The sequence below is a fragment of the Panthera pardus genome, unplaced genomic scaffold, assembly GCF_024362965.1.
Source record: "Panthera pardus isolate Hobbes unplaced genomic scaffold, ASM2436296v1 HiC_scaffold_6, whole genome shotgun sequence".
Taxonomy (NCBI): Eukaryota; Metazoa; Chordata; class Mammalia; order Carnivora; family Felidae; genus Panthera; species Panthera pardus.
The window spans coordinates 116449514-116468188 of record NW_026526991.1 but is presented as its reverse complement, the minus strand read 5'-3'; the positions used below and the strand labels follow the sequence as shown (position 1 = coordinate 116468188).

General features: G+C 37.2%; 1 protein-coding gene across 3 annotated transcripts in view; it reads right to left on the bottom strand.

Annotated features, from left to right (window-relative positions):
* Positions 1 to 1770: 1770 nt before the first annotated feature.
* MASTL (microtubule associated serine/threonine kinase like) overlaps positions 1771 to 18675 on the bottom strand; it is a 34997-nt gene continuing 18092 nt past the window's right edge. For 2 of the 3 annotated variants that reach the window (XM_019465282.2, XM_019465284.2), the window contains 6 exons: positions 16184 to 16356; positions 12540 to 13688; positions 11064 to 11205; positions 5614 to 5727; positions 5430 to 5531; positions 1771 to 2739 (listed from right to left, as the gene is read on the bottom strand). In XM_019465282.2, coding sequence (XP_019320827.1) covers positions 2582 to 2739; positions 5430 to 5531; positions 5614 to 5727; positions 11064 to 11205; positions 12540 to 13688; positions 16184 to 16356 — 1838 coding nt within the window. In that variant the 3' untranslated portion in view covers positions 1771 to 2581. The remainder of the gene's footprint in view (positions 2740 to 5429; positions 5532 to 5613; positions 5728 to 11063; positions 11206 to 12539; positions 13689 to 16183; positions 16357 to 18675) is intronic. The other variant, XM_019465283.2, reaches the window with a different exon arrangement.

The window sequence follows — 18675 nt, the reverse complement described above, 5'->3', positions numbered from 1 at the left end:
TCCGCCATCTTGGCTCCTTCCTGCTTTTGTTGATTTTGATGGGAGTTCTCTGCCTCCTAGATCTAGATGTATGTTTCCTTCTCCAGATTAGGGAATTTTTCAAATATTATTCTTTGAAATACAATTTATGCCCCTTTTCTCTCTCTTCTGGGGTTCCTATAATACAAATATTATTATGTTTGATGGAGTCACTGAGTTCCCTAAGTGTATTCTCATTTTGTGTAATTCTCCTTTCTCTTTTTCATTCAGCTTCATTGCTTTGTTACTTTGTCTTCTAGGTCATTAATTCTTTCCTTTGCTTCTTCTAGCCTTCTGTTCATTGCATCGTGTGTTTTTAATCTCATTTACTGCACTCATCATCTCTGATTTCTTTTTAACTCTTATCTCTGTGGTAAGGACCTCACTGATGTCTTTTATTCTTTTCTCAAGCCCAGTGAGTGTCCTTATGATTGTTGCTTTAAATTCTATCAGGCATTTTACTTTTGGCTATTTCATTTAGATCTCTGGCTGTGGCCTTATCTTGTTCTTTCATTTCGGATAAATTCCTATCTTCTCATTTTGTCTAAGTCTCTGCCTTGTGTGTGTGTGTGTGTGTGTGTGTGTGTCAGAAAAGCCACTTATGTCTCCTGCTCATGACAGTCATAGCCTTATAAACAAGTCCTATATTGCCCAGGGCTGGTACTTCAGGGAGTGCCTTTAATGTGTTGTATGTACTCTGCTGTTGTGTTCTGGCTGCTCTATCCTTCAGGGCAGTCGTCTGCAGAGGCTCTCCTTGCCGCTGTGGACAGTGTTTGGTACCTGGCCTGAATATGGCAAGTTTTAACTAGGTGTGCTTTGTTCTGCTTGTGAAATGAGTCCTGTCACTACCTCCACTGGAAAAGAGGCCCTGCAAAACTCTCTGGTTGGGACATGTGGTGTGAGCAGGTGTTTGTTCTCATCTTCTTGGGGAGAGGCCTGCTGCACTGAGACTGAGGCAAATGTGACTGAAAAGGGCAGCTCCACTGGGACACAGGGGGATGGTTCTTGGTGTGAGCAAGTTAGTAGTTAGTATAGGCACAGTGCTACTTCCTATAGGTGGCTCTGTCTTTATGATGATGGTTGGGGGAGGGAAATGGCACCAGCTGGTACCTTTATCCCCAGAGAGGTGTCTCTGTGAATGCTGTCAGGGACACACTCTGAGAAAAGCGAGTAATCTCCTGTGTCCCAGGCACTCTTCAGATCGCTGTTTCCCTGCTGTCTGTACCTGGGTTTTTTGCCTGCCTTCTTTCTAGGAGCAGAGTAGTGCCCTCTGGGTTCTATCCTAGCCAACCCCACTGGCCTTTAAAACTTCAGGATGTAAGCTCCCCTAGTTGCAAGAATTCATGAAATTCAGCCCCTCTTGTTTCCCAAGCCGATGGCTATTGGGAAACTTCCTCCTTGTGTGTTCCCCTGTGTGCTCCTCTCTCTTGCCCTCTGTGACCATAGCTCCCTGCCCTCTGCAGCAACCAGGATCCATTTTTCTCCTAAAGCATGTCACCGTACTTCCTATGCTCTTTGATGTAGCCTCTTCTCTCCCTTTAGTTGTGGGGTTTGTTCTGTCAGTCTTCAGGTCTATTTCTGGGGTATTCAGGATGATCTGATAGTTATCTAGTTGGGAGGAGGTGGGTGCATGGTCCTCTGCCACCACCATCTTTGACTACTCATCCATTTATTTACCACTGGGTAACAAACTATTATAGTGAAGTTGAATCTTAGTGTGTATATATAGTTAACAGAAGGATGTTGACAGTATACTTGAAGTGTTATATTTATTAAGCAAAAATAAATTATTTATTTTTAGGGATCAGGTTGTTTCACATAACATTGTATGTTTTATTTATACAAATTCTTTTAAGTTGCAAACCATCACATTTTTCATTAAAATTGAACAAGCTGTTAAAATTGCTATAGCATATCACACCTAAGCCCTCCAGTACAATTTTAAGCAAATATGTATTGTTGAGAAAGTACCAGAAGCAGTCGAGGCAGCAAGAGTGTATTCCTAGTAAGGTAAACAAAAACCTCTGCCCTTTTCATTCCTCATTCCCTAAAGGAGTTACACTACCAAGTGAAGGAATTTCTCAGCTATGGGTTTGAGGCCACAATTGCAACCTTAAATGATTGCTCTTGAGATTGCAGTTTTTGCAGGCAATCATGTCCAGCTAAATTACATTACAATAAAATTGTTATTTTAACACCAAACTGAATGATGGACTGAAATCTACATGTGAAAGAAAAGCTAGGCTTGAGGCTTGCTCCTCTTTTAAAGGAGTAGTGTTATTCTAGTTTTATTGACACATTAGTTTTCATAAAGTGCAGACACAAAATAAATAAGGTGAAAAAGGTTTTGAAGCTCTATATACAACTATGAGATTAAGTAAGTTACTGGTCATGTTCTTGATAGCCTTTTAGCTCTGTGGAAGCTGTAATATACATTAAAAGCTCATTGATCCAAGTAACATAATGATTCTTTTTTACATTAGATCAGTCTACTATGAAGGAATATATACTTATGCTAGCTTATTCTATAAAACAAGATTAGATTAAAGACAAAATTTATGTGCTATAGGCTAAATCCAGATACAGTCAGGTGCTGAGCATTATTCCTGGCTTCAAAATAGGATGTATCTGTTTCACCATCTGGTTGGGGTATGAAAGGCATAGTTTGATGCTGCAGATTTTCCCAGTCCACATCACTGAAGAGAGGATGACATTTTAGCTCTTAGGGAAAATATAAAACAAAACATAGTATTATGACACCATTGCCTAAGTAAGTACTGTTTTTATAGGATTCAAGAGAAGGTCTCACATGTATCTTGCCCTTGTTTTGCTTCTCACGTATGTGTTTAATTTCTGTGCAACTACATACTTCACAGTGGCACATACTGTGTTATTTTGTATAACACCTGACATATGACAGGTGCTTGGCCTGTATTTGTCAAATAAGCGAATGAAAGATTTGCCTTAAAAGAAGCCTATCATTCTCATGCCTCCATCTTCTCACATAATCCCTGCCTTGATGAGATAAGAGCTTGGCCTACTTCCTGTTCTGGGATACAGTTTCCACACCACTGATCTTCAGGATTAATGCCCACTTCTCATTCCAAGACAATGCTGCCGGTTTCTATCTCTGCAGTCCTTAGCACCATCTTTTGTCCTATGTAACTTTGCTAAGAACCCCATCCTCCACTACCTTACTTTCTTCCATATGCTCCATCCTTATCCTTCATGGTAATTTTAACACATACATTGATGACACTTGTGAAACATTCTCTTCATGGTTCTTTGACTTTGATTTCGACTTGTAGCTCCATTGTACGCTTCTTTAGCAGTATGGGCACATCCGGAATCTCTACTGCTTCACTTACAAGATCTCAACTTTGTTCCTCTTTTGAACTACATTTCCAGTACCGGTCTTCTTTGCTAATTCCTTTTACCTACTACAACGAAATTATGGTCTTTTGATCACACTTGTGATATTTAGTTGCTAGACACAACCTTCCCTCTCCTCAACCCTTCACTTTGTAAGACAACAATAAAGATGTTGGCAAAAAATTAAGTGACCGGGCACCCAAGCGCCTCAGTCAGTTAAGTGTCCGACTTTAGCTCAGGTCATGATCTCACAGTTTGTGGGTTCAAGCCCTGCATCAGGTTCTGTGCCAACAGCTCAGAGCCTGGAGCCTGCTTTGGATTCTGTGTCTCCCTGTCTTCCTGCCCCTCCCCAGCTTGTGCGCTCTCTCTCAAAAATGAATGAACATTAAAAAATATAAAAAAAAAATCAAGTGACAATTAAGGCATTACTTCAAAAAAAACAAAAAAAAAACAAAAAAAAAAAAACAGCAACCAATTTAAGGAAAATACTGTGAGAAGACCACACAGACAAGAAATAATTATGTGTCTATATTGGGAGTGATGAGTTGGGAAATCAGTATGTCTACAAGTTGGTTTTTCCCTAAACTAAAAGATTGGTAGGAAAACAATAAAATAGCAAAAATAATTCACATTTAGAGAATTTGTCTCTCAATTGTTCAAAATAAATGCCTGAGCATGGATTACTTTAGAGTTACTTAGCAGTAACTCTTAAACTGTATCTGGATGTGACAGGATGATTTATGGCTCTCTCATCAGCTGAACTCACTAAGGAATTCTAAGCCAGTTTAAGATGAACTCAACAAACAGTTGTTGAAACAACTGTTTCTAATCAAAGACTACTCCTGTCATCTGCTTCACTATGTAAATTGTTCATTAAACAAACGAACAAAAATCTGAGGTCATTGGTGCTGAGGATGCTGTTTTTCTGTCTCCACTTATTTTCACTTACTTCGTCCTTTGGGAAGCAAAATTACCCCAGTTGAGAACTGTTCTAAAGTAATTTTCAGAGCTGAGGTTTCAAATGTCTGCACCCTCAGTTTACATAGGATTTTTCTCAAATCTCACTCTTCACAGAGGTCTTTCTGACCACTCTATCTAGAAAATCTCTTGTCAACACTTTGTATCTACTCACTTGCTTTATTTTTCTTTCCAGGACCCACTGCTAGATGGCATTATGTCATGGCTGTATCTGTTTACTTTCTGTCTTTCCACTAGAGAGTAAGTTCTACAAGCACATGAATTTTAGTCTGGTTCATCCCTGGGTGCAGCATTGCCTGGCACCTGAAAGTCACTCTATAGGATTTGTTAAATAAGTGAATAAACTGTTGATCTTATTTGAGGGAGCACCTAGAAGCTGTTGCAAATGACATATTACCAAAGCTCGTTTTTCTAAATACCTTACGTCACATGGAAATGCATCTGAGCACATAACTGAAGACATAACAAACATATATACTTTGTTACAAAAAAGATTTTAAGGCAGGTGACATTAAATCTAATTTGAATCTCAATTGAAGCCAATGGGTTTTTGGTTTCAAAATTGGAATTTAATAACCCCTGCACTGGAAAAAACCATTGAATGGGTCACAAATGTACCAATTTTTCTTATTGGAGACAACCTGGCACCTAATACATTTGCCAGTCAATAATGATATCAGAAATGAAGCAGTATGAAATTACAGAAGATAATTTTGATAAAAAAATATTTTCTGTATTTGTTGATGATTAACTTTATCAGGCTTTAAAAAAATCCTAAGACATTGACAAGATTGTTTTAAGACAATTGTTTGAGATTAATAAAATTCAGTGAGTGGACATCCTAACCTAATTCATTGAATTTTAATGTAGAACAAGGATCTATACAATGTATAGATGTATATCTATACAATGTATATCTAGCAGGCAAAAATAAACTGAAGACATTTTTTAAACCCAGTTAGCAGTCAGATTATTTGTAGTGTTGTACTAGAACTTGATATCATTACTACCATTCACCTGAAACAAATCAAGGCTAAGAGTTTATTAACATAAGACCTTACCTTTCATTCCAGCTCTCTTTGTATTATCAATAGTTAGAAGTATTTCTACTGCATTTTGAGCATTATCAGATAACTTTTCTTCACCTTCAGGCCATGGGATATCTACAAACACAAATAGCTTGTTGATCATTGTTCAAATAATACAGAGAGATAAATGCGTCTACCTTAACAGAAACAGAATCACCTCTTTTCAGAATATTCTGGAATACTTGTTGTGGTGTTTCATCATTGAAAGGAGGAATTCCTGTTAGAAATTCAAACAAGCAAACTCCAAGTGCCCACCAGTCTACTGCAGGACCTGGAATTTAGGAGGGATTAGTTGAACTTGCAAGCATTTTGTATAAATGTTTCATCAACTAAAACATCAATACATGGATATTTGGAAGAAATCAAGGCATTCATTTCCCTAAGGCTTTCTTCTAGCTTCATAAGGTGCAAAAACTCAAATTACTTTCATTTCAGTAACATGGCAATTACTTTACTTCTCTGTTTTCCAGGAAGTTTAGATTAGCAATTAACACAGCTCATTAAAGAAAAGTTAAAGCTATCTTTTGTCACTTACTAATAACTTCTGATATTCTGAATACTTAACATGTTCTAAATCTAAAGATTACTCTCAAAAATAGAGTACTTGTCAATTTCAAATTGGGGGACAATAACATTTACATGATTCTGTACTCCACTTACTTCACATGGGGGTGAGATGAAGTAGCAACATTTATACTAATTGGAGGACAGCCTGGTTAACAAGGGAAAGCCTTCGTGTTTTAATGTAACCTTACTCCTTTGAAGAACGTAGAGGAACAATTTGGTTTAACAAAAAGATTTCACTTAAACTATGGCTTGCAGTGGTAATTAGGAGATAAGGTTTAATAAATAGGTAAAGCTGATTTCTAAATGAGATCTTTACTGGAAGCATCATTCATATACAAAGATTTTTTTTTTTTAATTTTATTTTTTATTTTTTTAAATTTACATCCAAATTAGTTATCATATAGTGCAGCAATGATTTCAGGAGTAGATTCTTTAGTGCCCCTTACCCATTTAGCCCATCCCCCCTCCACAACCCCTCCAGCAACCCTCAGTTTGTTCTCCATATTTATGACTCTCTTCTGTTTTGCCCCCCTCCCTGTTTTTATGTTATTTTATATACAAAGATGTTTTAAATGATTATTATAAATATGACCTTATAATCTGGTTTATACTTTTGTTTAGTCCTCTCTGAAAAAGTGTTTCCTAAGCAAAGGTTAATTTCAGTCAAGAAATGAGTATCTTCAATATAAATTTAAAATAGGAATTCTAATCTAGTACTAAATTTGCTTGGAAATTGCTCTTTAAATCCATTTCTCAAAATTCATTATTATGGTTAAGCAACTGCCACCATCCCATTTTCAAACAAGTAGGAAAGCACTGGGGAATCTGCCATTAGGAAAATAATTACATGCATTTAGAGTGCCTTTTTATTGCAAGCCACATAATCCTGTCTTCCCTAAGGAAAAAGTGATGAGAACCATCTATAGGCTTCCATTTCTATAATAATCACTATAAAAACATACAAACCACCTCAGTTAGTAGCTCTTTTAAGCACCGCTGAAAAAGAATTATTCCAACAGATAGACAGTATAACCAAAAAGTAGGGGAGAAGTCAGGGAAAAAAACATATATTTTCATTATTTTACTTAGGTTAGAAATTAGAACCCTTTTCCCAGCTCAGCCAAAATGTACTCAAGTCAAAAACATACATGATTTCTCCATGGATATGTCACACATACCCATATATTTGAGTCAAAGTCTAATAAGATCACATATTATGATAGATACAGCAATTATAATATATACTGCTAGCCAGAGAAATAGAACAAACTTGTTTTACGCTATTGGTTTTCTAATTCGAAACCCACATCTGTAATTTGTACATTTGATATGGTTATACCTTTTTGTTTTCTAATAATAATGGAATTAAATAGTTAAGAAAATTCATGCCCTTTTGGAGGTGCTAATTTTCATATTTTTTATGAAGCCTATTTCCTGGGTGCAATAAGAAAGTCTGCATCTTCACACTCTGCTACTTTTACAAGTTACTTTAAAAATGCATCATGCCTATATTTGCTTTCACAGAGAAGAGCAGTCTCTCTGGATGTCTTACTGCTCAGAAGACAGAATGCAGTTTACTTTTATATTTACTAAGTGAGGTGAAAGGAAAGAAAAAAATTTTTCTCTGCAATGTGATCTAGTTATACTTTGACTGTTCAGTTTAATTTGCTTTGCCATATTACTTTACAGAGAAGTTCACTCACCAGAAGTCTGAAATCCTGCACCAAAGAAAAGAGTAATTAGGTACACTGTATTAAAACTGTATTAAAACTGAGTTCATTCTCACATCATTCATTTGGACTAGATATAAGTATTGTGCCAGATACAAGGGACACAAAGATGAATAAGAAAGATAACTTTTCCCAAGAAGAAAACCTACTCTGGGGAGAGACGAAAATAGATAAATTTGACACGATGTTAAGAGACGTGAAACAAAAATATGCACAAGAAGCTATGGGAAACTCAGCCAGGAGTTCCAAAGTCCTTGGTGGAAGGAGAAGACCAGGGAGGACATCAGAGGAGTCCTAGCTGTCCTCAGCACGATGTTTAGAAACAGAGAGGTCAATATAAGAAACAGAATTGCTGTAGTGACTGCCCTTGGGGCCTGCGATTTGGGAAAGAGATATAGTCATTTTTTTTTAAATTATAAATTGCTTTGTATTATTTGCTATTTTAAAAACTGTGGACCAAATTACCTTTATAGGAAATGAAAATCTTAAAATCTATCACTAGATAGCTGAGGTAACTAGATCCTCCCACTAAAACAGTGGCAGGATCCTATAAAGCAAACCTTTCAATTTGAAGCTTACCTTCATACCAGATCCTAGATAGAGAAAATGCAGATTACAGGAAATGAGCTGGCAAACCTGTGACTTAGCAATACGGGCACTGTACAAAGTCAGTTAAATGCCCAGAGGAACTTAGTTGCTCTGGCCAGTAATGGGGAATACGGAAGGTCTCTCCTTTCAGCATCACAGAGATTGTTAACAGTGTTAGTTGAGTGCTAACTCAGGAATCCTTCTGAAGTGCTATGTAGAAGGAAAACACAGACTCAAGTGTTAAGAAATTTTCATAAGCTTTTGAAGTGAAGACAAATATAATAACATAGGTAAAATGACATAAGCTGACATTAAACAGTATATAAAAAAGTGATATAAAAGTGAACAGCTACTTCCCCATAATTGACCAAGGATGCTTTGTGGAAGAGGTAACATTTGAACAGGTGATGAGATGAGACGAAATTTGATGGGAAGATGATGGGGTTCTGGCTTTTCTCAACTAAGGGCAAATACCTGCGCAAGATAAGGAAAAGCTGAAGAAAGATGAGTCTAAGAAGCAGAATGAGAACATAAGGCTTATAATGAGATTCTTTTGAATCTGCTGGCACCTCGATCTTGAACTTCCCACACTCTGGAACTGTGTGTGAGGAATACATTTTTGTTGTTTATAGAAGGAAAAGAAACATCTTTGAGAGATGAGGCTACTACAGGAGCTTAGAGCCTCCAATGCCATGATCAATAATCTGGATTTTATTTTGCAGGTGGGAAGGAGCCACCATGGTTTTTGAAGGAGAGAAGTAGCCTGACCATTTTATGCCTTAAGAGGGAAAATCTGGTGGCAGTGATTATAGACAACAGAATGAAGTTGATGGTCCGTCCAGGAAGAGAGCTAGTAAATTAATGAAAAGGGAAAGAGGAGTTTCTTACAGAGGATAGTGACAGAGATGACAAAGTGAGAAGAAATTCTGCAGGGACAGTATTGGCTGGATTTACCTGCCTGAATGTAGGGGCAAGGTCTGTGCTATCACGAAGGTGGTGGAATTGAGAGAGGGAACAGAGGAAGAGCAAGCTGGACAAGTCCCATTCTGACATACAGCATGGCCAGTGGAAAGCTGAGTAGGTACTTTGTCCATGTGTCTGCTGCCTAAAGAAAGTCGGATTAGAGCTGGATATTTAGGAAGCATCAGCAAGGACATGAGCACTGAAATCATGGGAGATAGGAGATTAACAGGAAGTAGGTGTAGGGAAAAAAGGGTAAGTAAAGGGCAGGACTGTGAAGAAGAATCTCCATGTTTGGAAGAGCTGAAGAGCAGAGGAGTAGCAACAAAGTAGTGAGAATGAGAAGAAGCTGGTATATCTGACAAGAACAACATCACTGAGGACTGTTAACAACAAAGTGTCAGGGACAGGACTGTTAACAACAAAGTGTCAGTGACAGGCGCCTGACTGGATCAGTCCATAGAGTATGCAACTCTTGACCTCGAGGTTGTAAGTTCAAGCCCCACGTTGGGTGCACAGTTTATTTAAAAATTAAAATCTTAAAAAAAAAAAAAGAAACAGTGTCAGTTAAATGGAGGGATAACAGTCAGATTGCCAGAGCAAAAAAATATCAGGCAAAGAAAAGAGGCAACCTTTGAGAAGGGAGATGGTGAGGGGAACAAGGATGGAAATTATTTTCATGCTAAGGAGAAAGGCAACACAGGAATAAAAGTAGAAGGGGTGGAGGGGGCGTGGGGAAGATGAGACAGTTGATCACCAAAGGAACCCAAAGAAAAGGGAAGCAACTGATAATATCAAGAAGGTGCTCACATTATGGACTGAATTATTTCACTCCAAGAAAAGACATGTTGAAGTCTTAGTCCTGAGGTCCTTGGAACGTGCCATTTGGAAATATGGTACTGGCACTTATAATTAGGTAGGTTAAGATGAGCTCATACTGGAGTAGGGTGGGCCCCTAAGCCAATGTGACTAGTGTCCTTATAAAAACACAGCCACGTGACCATGGAGAAACAGGGAGAGCAGCATATGAAGAAGGATGGTTTCAGTGTGGCACCTGCAAGCCAAGGAACACCAAAGACTGCAGGCGAACCACCGGAAGCTAGAAGGGGTGGGGTAGTTCCTTCACACCTCTCGGAGGGTGCATGGTCCTGTCCACACCTTGATTTCACACTTCCAGCTTCCAGAACTGTCAGACAAGAAGTTCCTGTCGTTTTGAACCATCAGTTTGTGGCACTTTGTTACAATGGTCCTAGGAAACCAATATAGTTGGTTCCAGAATGCAGGAAGGAACGTTCTTCAGAGAGCAAAGGGGAAAAAGAGAGGCTAAGTAAAAATGCCATCCTGTCTTCCTAGGCTGCATCCAGAAGACGGCTCATTTCTGGCTTGACCTTGTGGTAAGGGGGGAATAAGTGAAGGTAAGCTCTAATCAGGCTGCCGACTGAAGTTTAGGCCCGACTTTGTATTCCTGAGCCAAAACTGGAACAGACCTAAGAAGACATTTAGAGCGAAGATAATAGAGCAGGTGGACGGTAGGGTTTCTCTGGATCACTGAGACTGAAACACAAGGCAAAGAACAAATGGCTGCATGTCTTCTTTTACCATAATAAATAAATGCCATATTTATGAGAAAAGAGCATCACATGAGTTCATTTTCTTTTAACTCTCGGCAATCCAAGTACCAAAGAAATTTAAAACAATTTTTCCTCAAAAGAAAATGTAAAGATAGAGAACACTTCAAAAACTCAAGATATGCAAGCCTTACCATGGGCCCTGCCCAGTAACAGCTCAGGTGCAAGGTAGTCTGGGGTTCCAAGAATTCGTCCATCATCCACTGGGGCTGCCCCTCGCCTCACACTCTTTGGAGTTCGGTATGGAGTTCCTGATTTGATCTGATTTGGGGTATGCTAATTTAAAAAGAGTTTAATAGACAATAAATATCTCCATTCCTTTTACAGTGAACAGAATTGCTAAAACAAAAGCAAAGCTAGGCTGTTGGGCATAAGAGATATACTCAAATTCTTGATCAGTTTTGAACAGTCCTGAAAGCTGGTGAAATTCAATAGTTTAGATAACACCAATTATGTCAGTAAGATCAGGATATGCAAGACAGAATGAAAAAATCCACAAGAAAAAAAATTTTTTTTTTTTAATTATTTTCTTAACGTTTATTTATTTTTGAGACAGAGAGAGACAGAGCATGAACGGGGGAGGGTCCGAGAGAGAGAGACACAGAATCCAAAACAGGCTCCAGGATCTGAGCTGTCAGCACAGAGCCCGATGCGGGGCTCGAACTTACGAGCCATGAGATCACGACCTGAGCTGAAGTCGGATGCCCAAATGACTGAGCCACGCAGGGGCCCCAAGAAAAATTTCTTGATAGCATGGATTAATACAAACTTAAGAACAGTCACTGAGGGACAGTGCAACAAATAGGTCATGATTTCACGGTTTGTGGGTTTGAGCCCCGTGTCGGGTTCTGTGCTGACAGCTTGGAGGCTGACAGCCTACTTCTGGTTCTGTGAGTCGTCTTCTCTATCTGCCCCTCCCCTGCTTACACACTCTCTCTCTGTCTCAAAAATAAGTAAAAAATTAAAAAAGAAAAAAAGATATTGTTATCTCACAAGGACTCTGTGAGACCAGCGGAACAGGTTATCAGCATATTCTACAGACAGATAAACATGCTCTGAGGGAAAGGGACTGCTAAGTCACTAAGTTCTGAATAGGCAACCTGAGTCTTGTGACCCTAATTCAGGGTTTGCACTTTCTATTTTATGATCTCTCTCCAAAGGAAGAAAAAAAAATGAAACTTTGGGTTTAAGATAAAAGTTCAGAAAACACAAACAACATAAGATTGGTAATATATATTTTCAACTTGTTTCTAAAAAGAAAAGAGATTGTCTATGAAGATCCTTAGAAGGCAGCAAGGTAGAGTGGACTCTATATTGTACCTCAGAGTTGCTGTCATCAGGTGAAAATATGTGACTGTAAATATGTAAACATGTGATTGGAAATATGTGACAGTCTAGAGAGCAGATGGAGGAGCTATATTTAAGAATAATAAAATTACTACCAGCTTTACCTTTATGCATCAAAACCTCCAACAATCAGTCCATAGATTTCCAATAAGCAGAACAGAATTCTATGGTAAATCTCATACAATCCAGGTGAGAGGCAAGTATCTGGCTTTAATAGTTTGTTATAAAGTCTAAACACAAAGTGTTAAAAAGTTATAACATACCTGATATGGCATATAGGATGTTCCTTTTTGAGTAGGGGTTATAGCCATGGGATATGAATCACTGTAAACACAGGAAATATCCATTGCGTCTAAAGAGGTAATGCTCATTTTGGATGGTTCTGAGTTACTGGATGCATTAATAGGACTGTTAAAACTTCGAAAAGCTACAGCATTTCTTTTAGATACGGTTAATGTTTTCAAGACTTCCGAAGATGGAGCTAACATTTTTTGGCTACTGCCTTGGACAGCAGGATTCTCATCACTTTTTGGCAAGGTACTTTCTTGCCAGCTGGGTGATACCGTAAGTAGACCTTCAATGTTTGATTCTTCAAAAGAGGATTCTTTGATGCTTTTATCTGGATCTAAGGACTGCCTTTCTAACGAACTTTCCATTATAGAAATTCCTGGAAAAGATGAATCGGAGTCCATACAAATACTTTTAGAAGCTCTCTCATCATCAGAACATAGAAAACTAGAATTTAAGTGGTCCTTCTTACTATTCTTGTCACAATCTTCATCTAGTTCACACATAAGGTTTTTTGCTATCATTGGGATAGGTGATTTTTCTGGTGTTTGTTGTTTATCAATGAAAGAATTGACCACGTTCTCCTTATTAGCACAGTCATTTTGCTGACCTCTACGTACTGATAGCTTAAGGTCTTGGACTTCAGTTGTTAAGCCTGTCCTTTGATTTATACAACCATCACTCATTTCATTACTCCCCTTAAGCTCTATACAATTTTTTTTATTCTGTATAATATTCTGACAAGGACTAGAGTCAACTAACTCAAAATTTCTTTTAAAACCTCTCTTCCCAAGGTGCTCTTCAGTCATATCACCAGAATCCACAGCCCATGGATCTGACTGATGAAAAGCAGGCTGTGTTTTGTCAGTGGCCATGTTAATGTTATTTATATCCAGTTCTCTTGCTTCCCAAGAAACTTCCCCAGAGAAGCATTTTTTAGCAGGGTTTACACCAGAGTTTCCAGTCGCAGGGATGGTACCACTGTTATGAATGGGAGAAAGGGCTAACTCAAGATCCTTTTTATTGAAACCTTTGGTCTCGATGGCATTGGTAGATTTTGTACACAAAGGCTTTTCTATTATATTCCAACTCATCATTGTAGAGCCCAGTGCATCATCACTTTCCTGAGAGGGAGGAAAAAACACCGTTTTAGTTGTATAAAACTGAGATTCTTGAACCTTTTAAACCTGTTGACTTAGGTGGAATAAATGACCCCATAAACTATTATGCTACCTATTCCCACTTTCCAATGGAACCAAAAAACAATGATAAAAGAAAATTAGAAAACAATATAAACAATTATAGCATGTATTTATATATATTTTGAGTAAAACACTAGTCTAAAATTCAAATTAACTACAGTGTGTATTTATATAATTTAACATGTATTTGTATATTATTTTGGTCTTCTGTAACACATATTTGATACAAATTATTTAAGTAGGACAAATAGGCAACATTTTCAGGCAAAATTAAGGGAAATTTGAGGCAAAACTGAGGGTAAGATTACATTATGTATATATGTTGCTTGGCAACAGTGGTATAGATGATTCTGTTTTGAATTATAAAATGCACAGGACTTAAGATATAGTTAATGGAAAATCATAGGCAAAGATTTTGTTAATGTAAACATATATCACTTTGTACAAGTATAATAAAACCAAGCTGACAAAGATGAAGCTAAACTAATAATTTCTAATTAAAACCCCAAAATAACAGGAATTAGAATTCACTGTCAACAAGATGAAATGATCTTGCATTAATAACAAAATACTTTTCGTAAAATCTGTTTGAATTCCAACTATCTGCAAGTGCTCTTGTATGATCAGAGCTTTGTACAAAATATTATAAACTGGTACATGGTATTCAGGAGTTTTACAAGATTACTCAATTACAGTGTATCTTTAGTAAAAAGTACTGCCTGCTTTTGGTATGTGAAAATCAAACTTTATTAACTTACTTAGTAATAATGAGTGCATGATCATGAACAAAAATAACAAAAATCCCTAAATTACAACTCATAGATCTGCAAGATCATCCAATGATTAGCACAGGGTTTATCAGGATTCCCTTGTGGTCCATGGTCACTCTTCTGTTTATAACTTTTTTTTTTTTTTTTTTTTTTTGAGAGATCGATCAAGGGGGCTAGGGGCAGAGTAAGAAGCAGAAAGGGAATCCCAAGCATGCTCCATGCCCAGTGCAGAGCCTGATGCAGGGATAGATCTCATGACTGGAGAGATCACAACCTAAGCCAAAATCAAGAATCAGATGCTTAACCAACTGAGCCGCTCAGATACCCCTCTCTGTTCATAACTTGAGAAAGACTGCTATAATCTAATCACTGCATTCCCCAAGTATGCAGAAGTGGGAGGAAGAAGGTAAACCTGTGTATAGTTTGAAATATTATACAATATACTTTCTTGAATAGGAAGAGGTGAATTAACAGTATTAGGAATGGAAATCTGTTTATCCTGTAGCATATATTACCTATAGAGCAGCCTAGAAGAGGAGATTGAGAAAAATAATTTGACCTTACTTCTAGAATACAAATATCCAATAATGAAGAAAACTATATTACTGAGAATAAGGGACAAATACAATCTAAATTATTTACTCAAATTGAAGGTTTATTCTTTGTTTATTATCATTATTCTAATCTAACATTATTTCATCTGTACTCTATGAAGGATACTTTATTATAATTTAAAACTTTAGTATCTCTCAGCTTTAATATATTGGCTTTAATGGCTTAAAAAAGGCAAGAACAGAAATATATACATGAAGTAAAATAATTTTAAGTGACTCCATTCACTTAGCAAACAATCTCCTTAGAATAAATACTTTTTTTTTTTTTTTTTTGAGAGAGAGAGAGAGAGAGAGAGAGCACGAACAGGGGAGAGGGGCAGAGGGAGAGAGAGAATTCTAAGAGGTTCCATGCTCAGTATGGAGCTAGATGTGGGGCTTGATCCCACGACCCTGGGATCATGATCTGAGCTGAAATCAAGAGTGAGATGCTCAGCAGACTGAGCCAACCAGGCGCCCCTAAAATAAATACTCTCTTTTTTTTTTCAATATATGAAATTTATTGTCAAGTTGGTTTCCATACAACACCCAGTGCTCATCCCAAAAGGTGCCCTCCTCAATACCCAAATAAATACTCTTAAAGGCACACCTGCATTACCTTTGTGGTCTAAAAGTTATTTCTGATCCAGAAGAGTTACCATTCCACTTAATTAGAAACTGGCAGAAAACAGTGTAGAAGGAAGTAATATAAGTTTTAAAATAAGACTTAAAAAAAAAAAAAGTGCAACAAACTAGTCATGGTAGGGAATTAAAACAGAAAAAGAAGCCCATCTAGATGCCTATGAGCCAAACATTTACTATCAATTGCCTACAAACTTGTTATATATTATTAATCATGAATAATTCCACACTTGAATGAGAAGTGAAATATTTAAAAATAATTTGAAAGAATATACAGGAAAATGAAGACTACTTTGACTGCTGTTCATGTAACAGTTTCATTTCCTTACAGAATTTACATGAAAAAGTGTAAGGCATCTCTATCATCAATGGGACGTACAAAACTGGCTTGGGTTCAGATAAATGGCACTCTCACCTGGCAATCCTTTTCCCATGTGGGACTGCTGTGGCACTCAGACTCCACACTGGACGCAAAGGTGTGAGACTGGCTGCTGGCACTTGACGTAGCCAGCCTTCTCCTGGATTGCAGGAGACTGGAAGTTAGGCACTTCACAGGCATCCCAGGATTGGCAGCAACTGTTTCAAGACCTACAGGGAAGAGAAAATATTGAATCTTATGTCACAGCTTTCTGAGTTCCTCACTGAACTTGAAACTTTTCAGAAAATTAGGCAGAGTATTAAGTACGGCACACCAGAACTCTTTTTGTATAAACATTATCCAAACCACAAGGATGGCTCAGGTGTTTTTTGGCACACAAGTACCAATCAATGTTTAGGGGGAAAAAAACCCCTCAATATTCACAAGTGAAAATCAGGACAAAAGAATTAAGTTGTAATTAGGAGGAAATCCATTTTGAATATCCATTATCCAATTTGAAACTCTTCTTGATAAAGAGCATTACTGATGTTCTATATCCAGGTATGATTTAAGATTGGAATGTGACTAAATTTACTCAGTTCAATTTGTATTTAATTAAATGAGGTTTATGTGCTTCCAAGTATGAATTACACACATCCATAAGGGATTTTCTTTTAATACTACTGGGTACAACAAGTAACAGTGAACTAGCTGACGGCAAACCAGTACAAGAAAGCAGCATCCTCTACATGACACGTGCTCCTTATTTATATAATGATGCTAAATTTGTGGTTCCTTAATTTATAATGAGACATGATAAGCAATTACGCTTTTATTATATGTGCATACACGGATTTTCTATGTATATAAAAAGATATATATTATATATACATGTGTACACACACACACACACACATATCTTGTTTTCTCTTTCCCAAAGAGGGTGAACATGACAAGTAAATTCTTACAGTTTTTGATTTAACAAATCTTGGCACCTTAAAACTAGAAGTTGAATTTCAATGTCCATCTAAAACAACTGTATTTTTGGTACATAAACCCCCTCAATGAAACTCCTGAAACTCCTTGGACCCTGACCTTGATATCTGACTAAACTGCTCAGCTGCCTTTCCTCAGAAATGTGGGAATTTGTGTCTACCCCAATGCCAAGTGCATACTGTGTATTTGCTAATGAGTTCTTTCTGGATCACTGATATGATCAGACCATTCCTTTCTCTGGAACTCTTGATGACTCCCTGTTTCTACAGCTTAAATTCTAGGTCCCCTGTAATGATACTTGGTCCTTCCCATCTATCTGCTAAGTTTCCTTTCCCATTGCATGTGCTTCTTCATTCTCACATAGCGCATTTAGTCCCCATTATCTGAAGATGGAATACTTCCAAGTGTCCGTGCCTTTGCTCATGCCTCTATCTGAAATGCCCTTTTCCAATATACTTGGAGCTATTGCTATATCTTTATTGAAAACCCATTCCTGATTTTTCCGGTTAGCACTTAACACTTTCTGTGTTGCATCACAGTATCCTTCTTACGGATTTTATTTTATAGGATTGCTATTGTTATCCCTTTGTATCTATAATCAACCAAACTTACAAGTTCTTTTGAGGCAAGGAATTCTCTTACTCATCTTGATATCCACTCAGTGACCAGCATGGTGCCTTGCCCCGATCTAGTTCTGACTAGAGTAAGAAACGACTAAGGGAAAAGCAATTATTTTCACTTCAAAATAAGGCTATAGTAACATTGGCATATTCTGTATTTTAGTAGTTTTGTGCTTATCAAAGCTATAAATATATATTTTCAGCCATTTTGATTTCCACAGAAGTGATTTTGACAGAAGAAACAAGATTCCATGAATTTGGAAGAAAGGGTCAGTGGACAGAAAATTGTGTTTGCAATCAGGACTTGGCTAGCCCACTTACTAGTGTGTAATTAAACATTTTCAAACATTAGCTTTGTCATTTTTAAGTGAGATATCCTAGATATGTAAAGATTTGAGGACCAAATTCAAAATGAGGCAACATCCATGAAAACATGTATTCCCAAGATGAAGAACATGAGTGCAGAGAACTAAAACATCCAGTGTTGCTAAGTTATAAAAGGTAAAGTTAAGTGCAATAAAATGCCCCATTCTCTTCCTCTACTACTTTTTATTGTGTGCTAATGAAAAAATGTTATCTTTGCTTCAACTATTTTATTTCAAAATCTTTTGAAAATCATTTTATAAAGACACACAATATTACAGGTACTACATCTTGTTTATATAAGATTTCCAATGACCCAGTACAGTGAAATTTACCTGAAAATCATTCTAATACTATGCTAATTGATGAATATCTCGTTAGCTAGATAATTTATCCTGTTGACTTAAAGATCTGCAATAGGGGCACCTGGCTGGCTCAGTCAGTAGAGCATGTGACTCTTGATCTCAGTGTTAAGTTCCAGCCCTATGTTGGGTGTAGAGATTACTTAAAATCTTCATTTAAAAAAAAAAATATATATATATATATTTATATATATATATTTATATATAT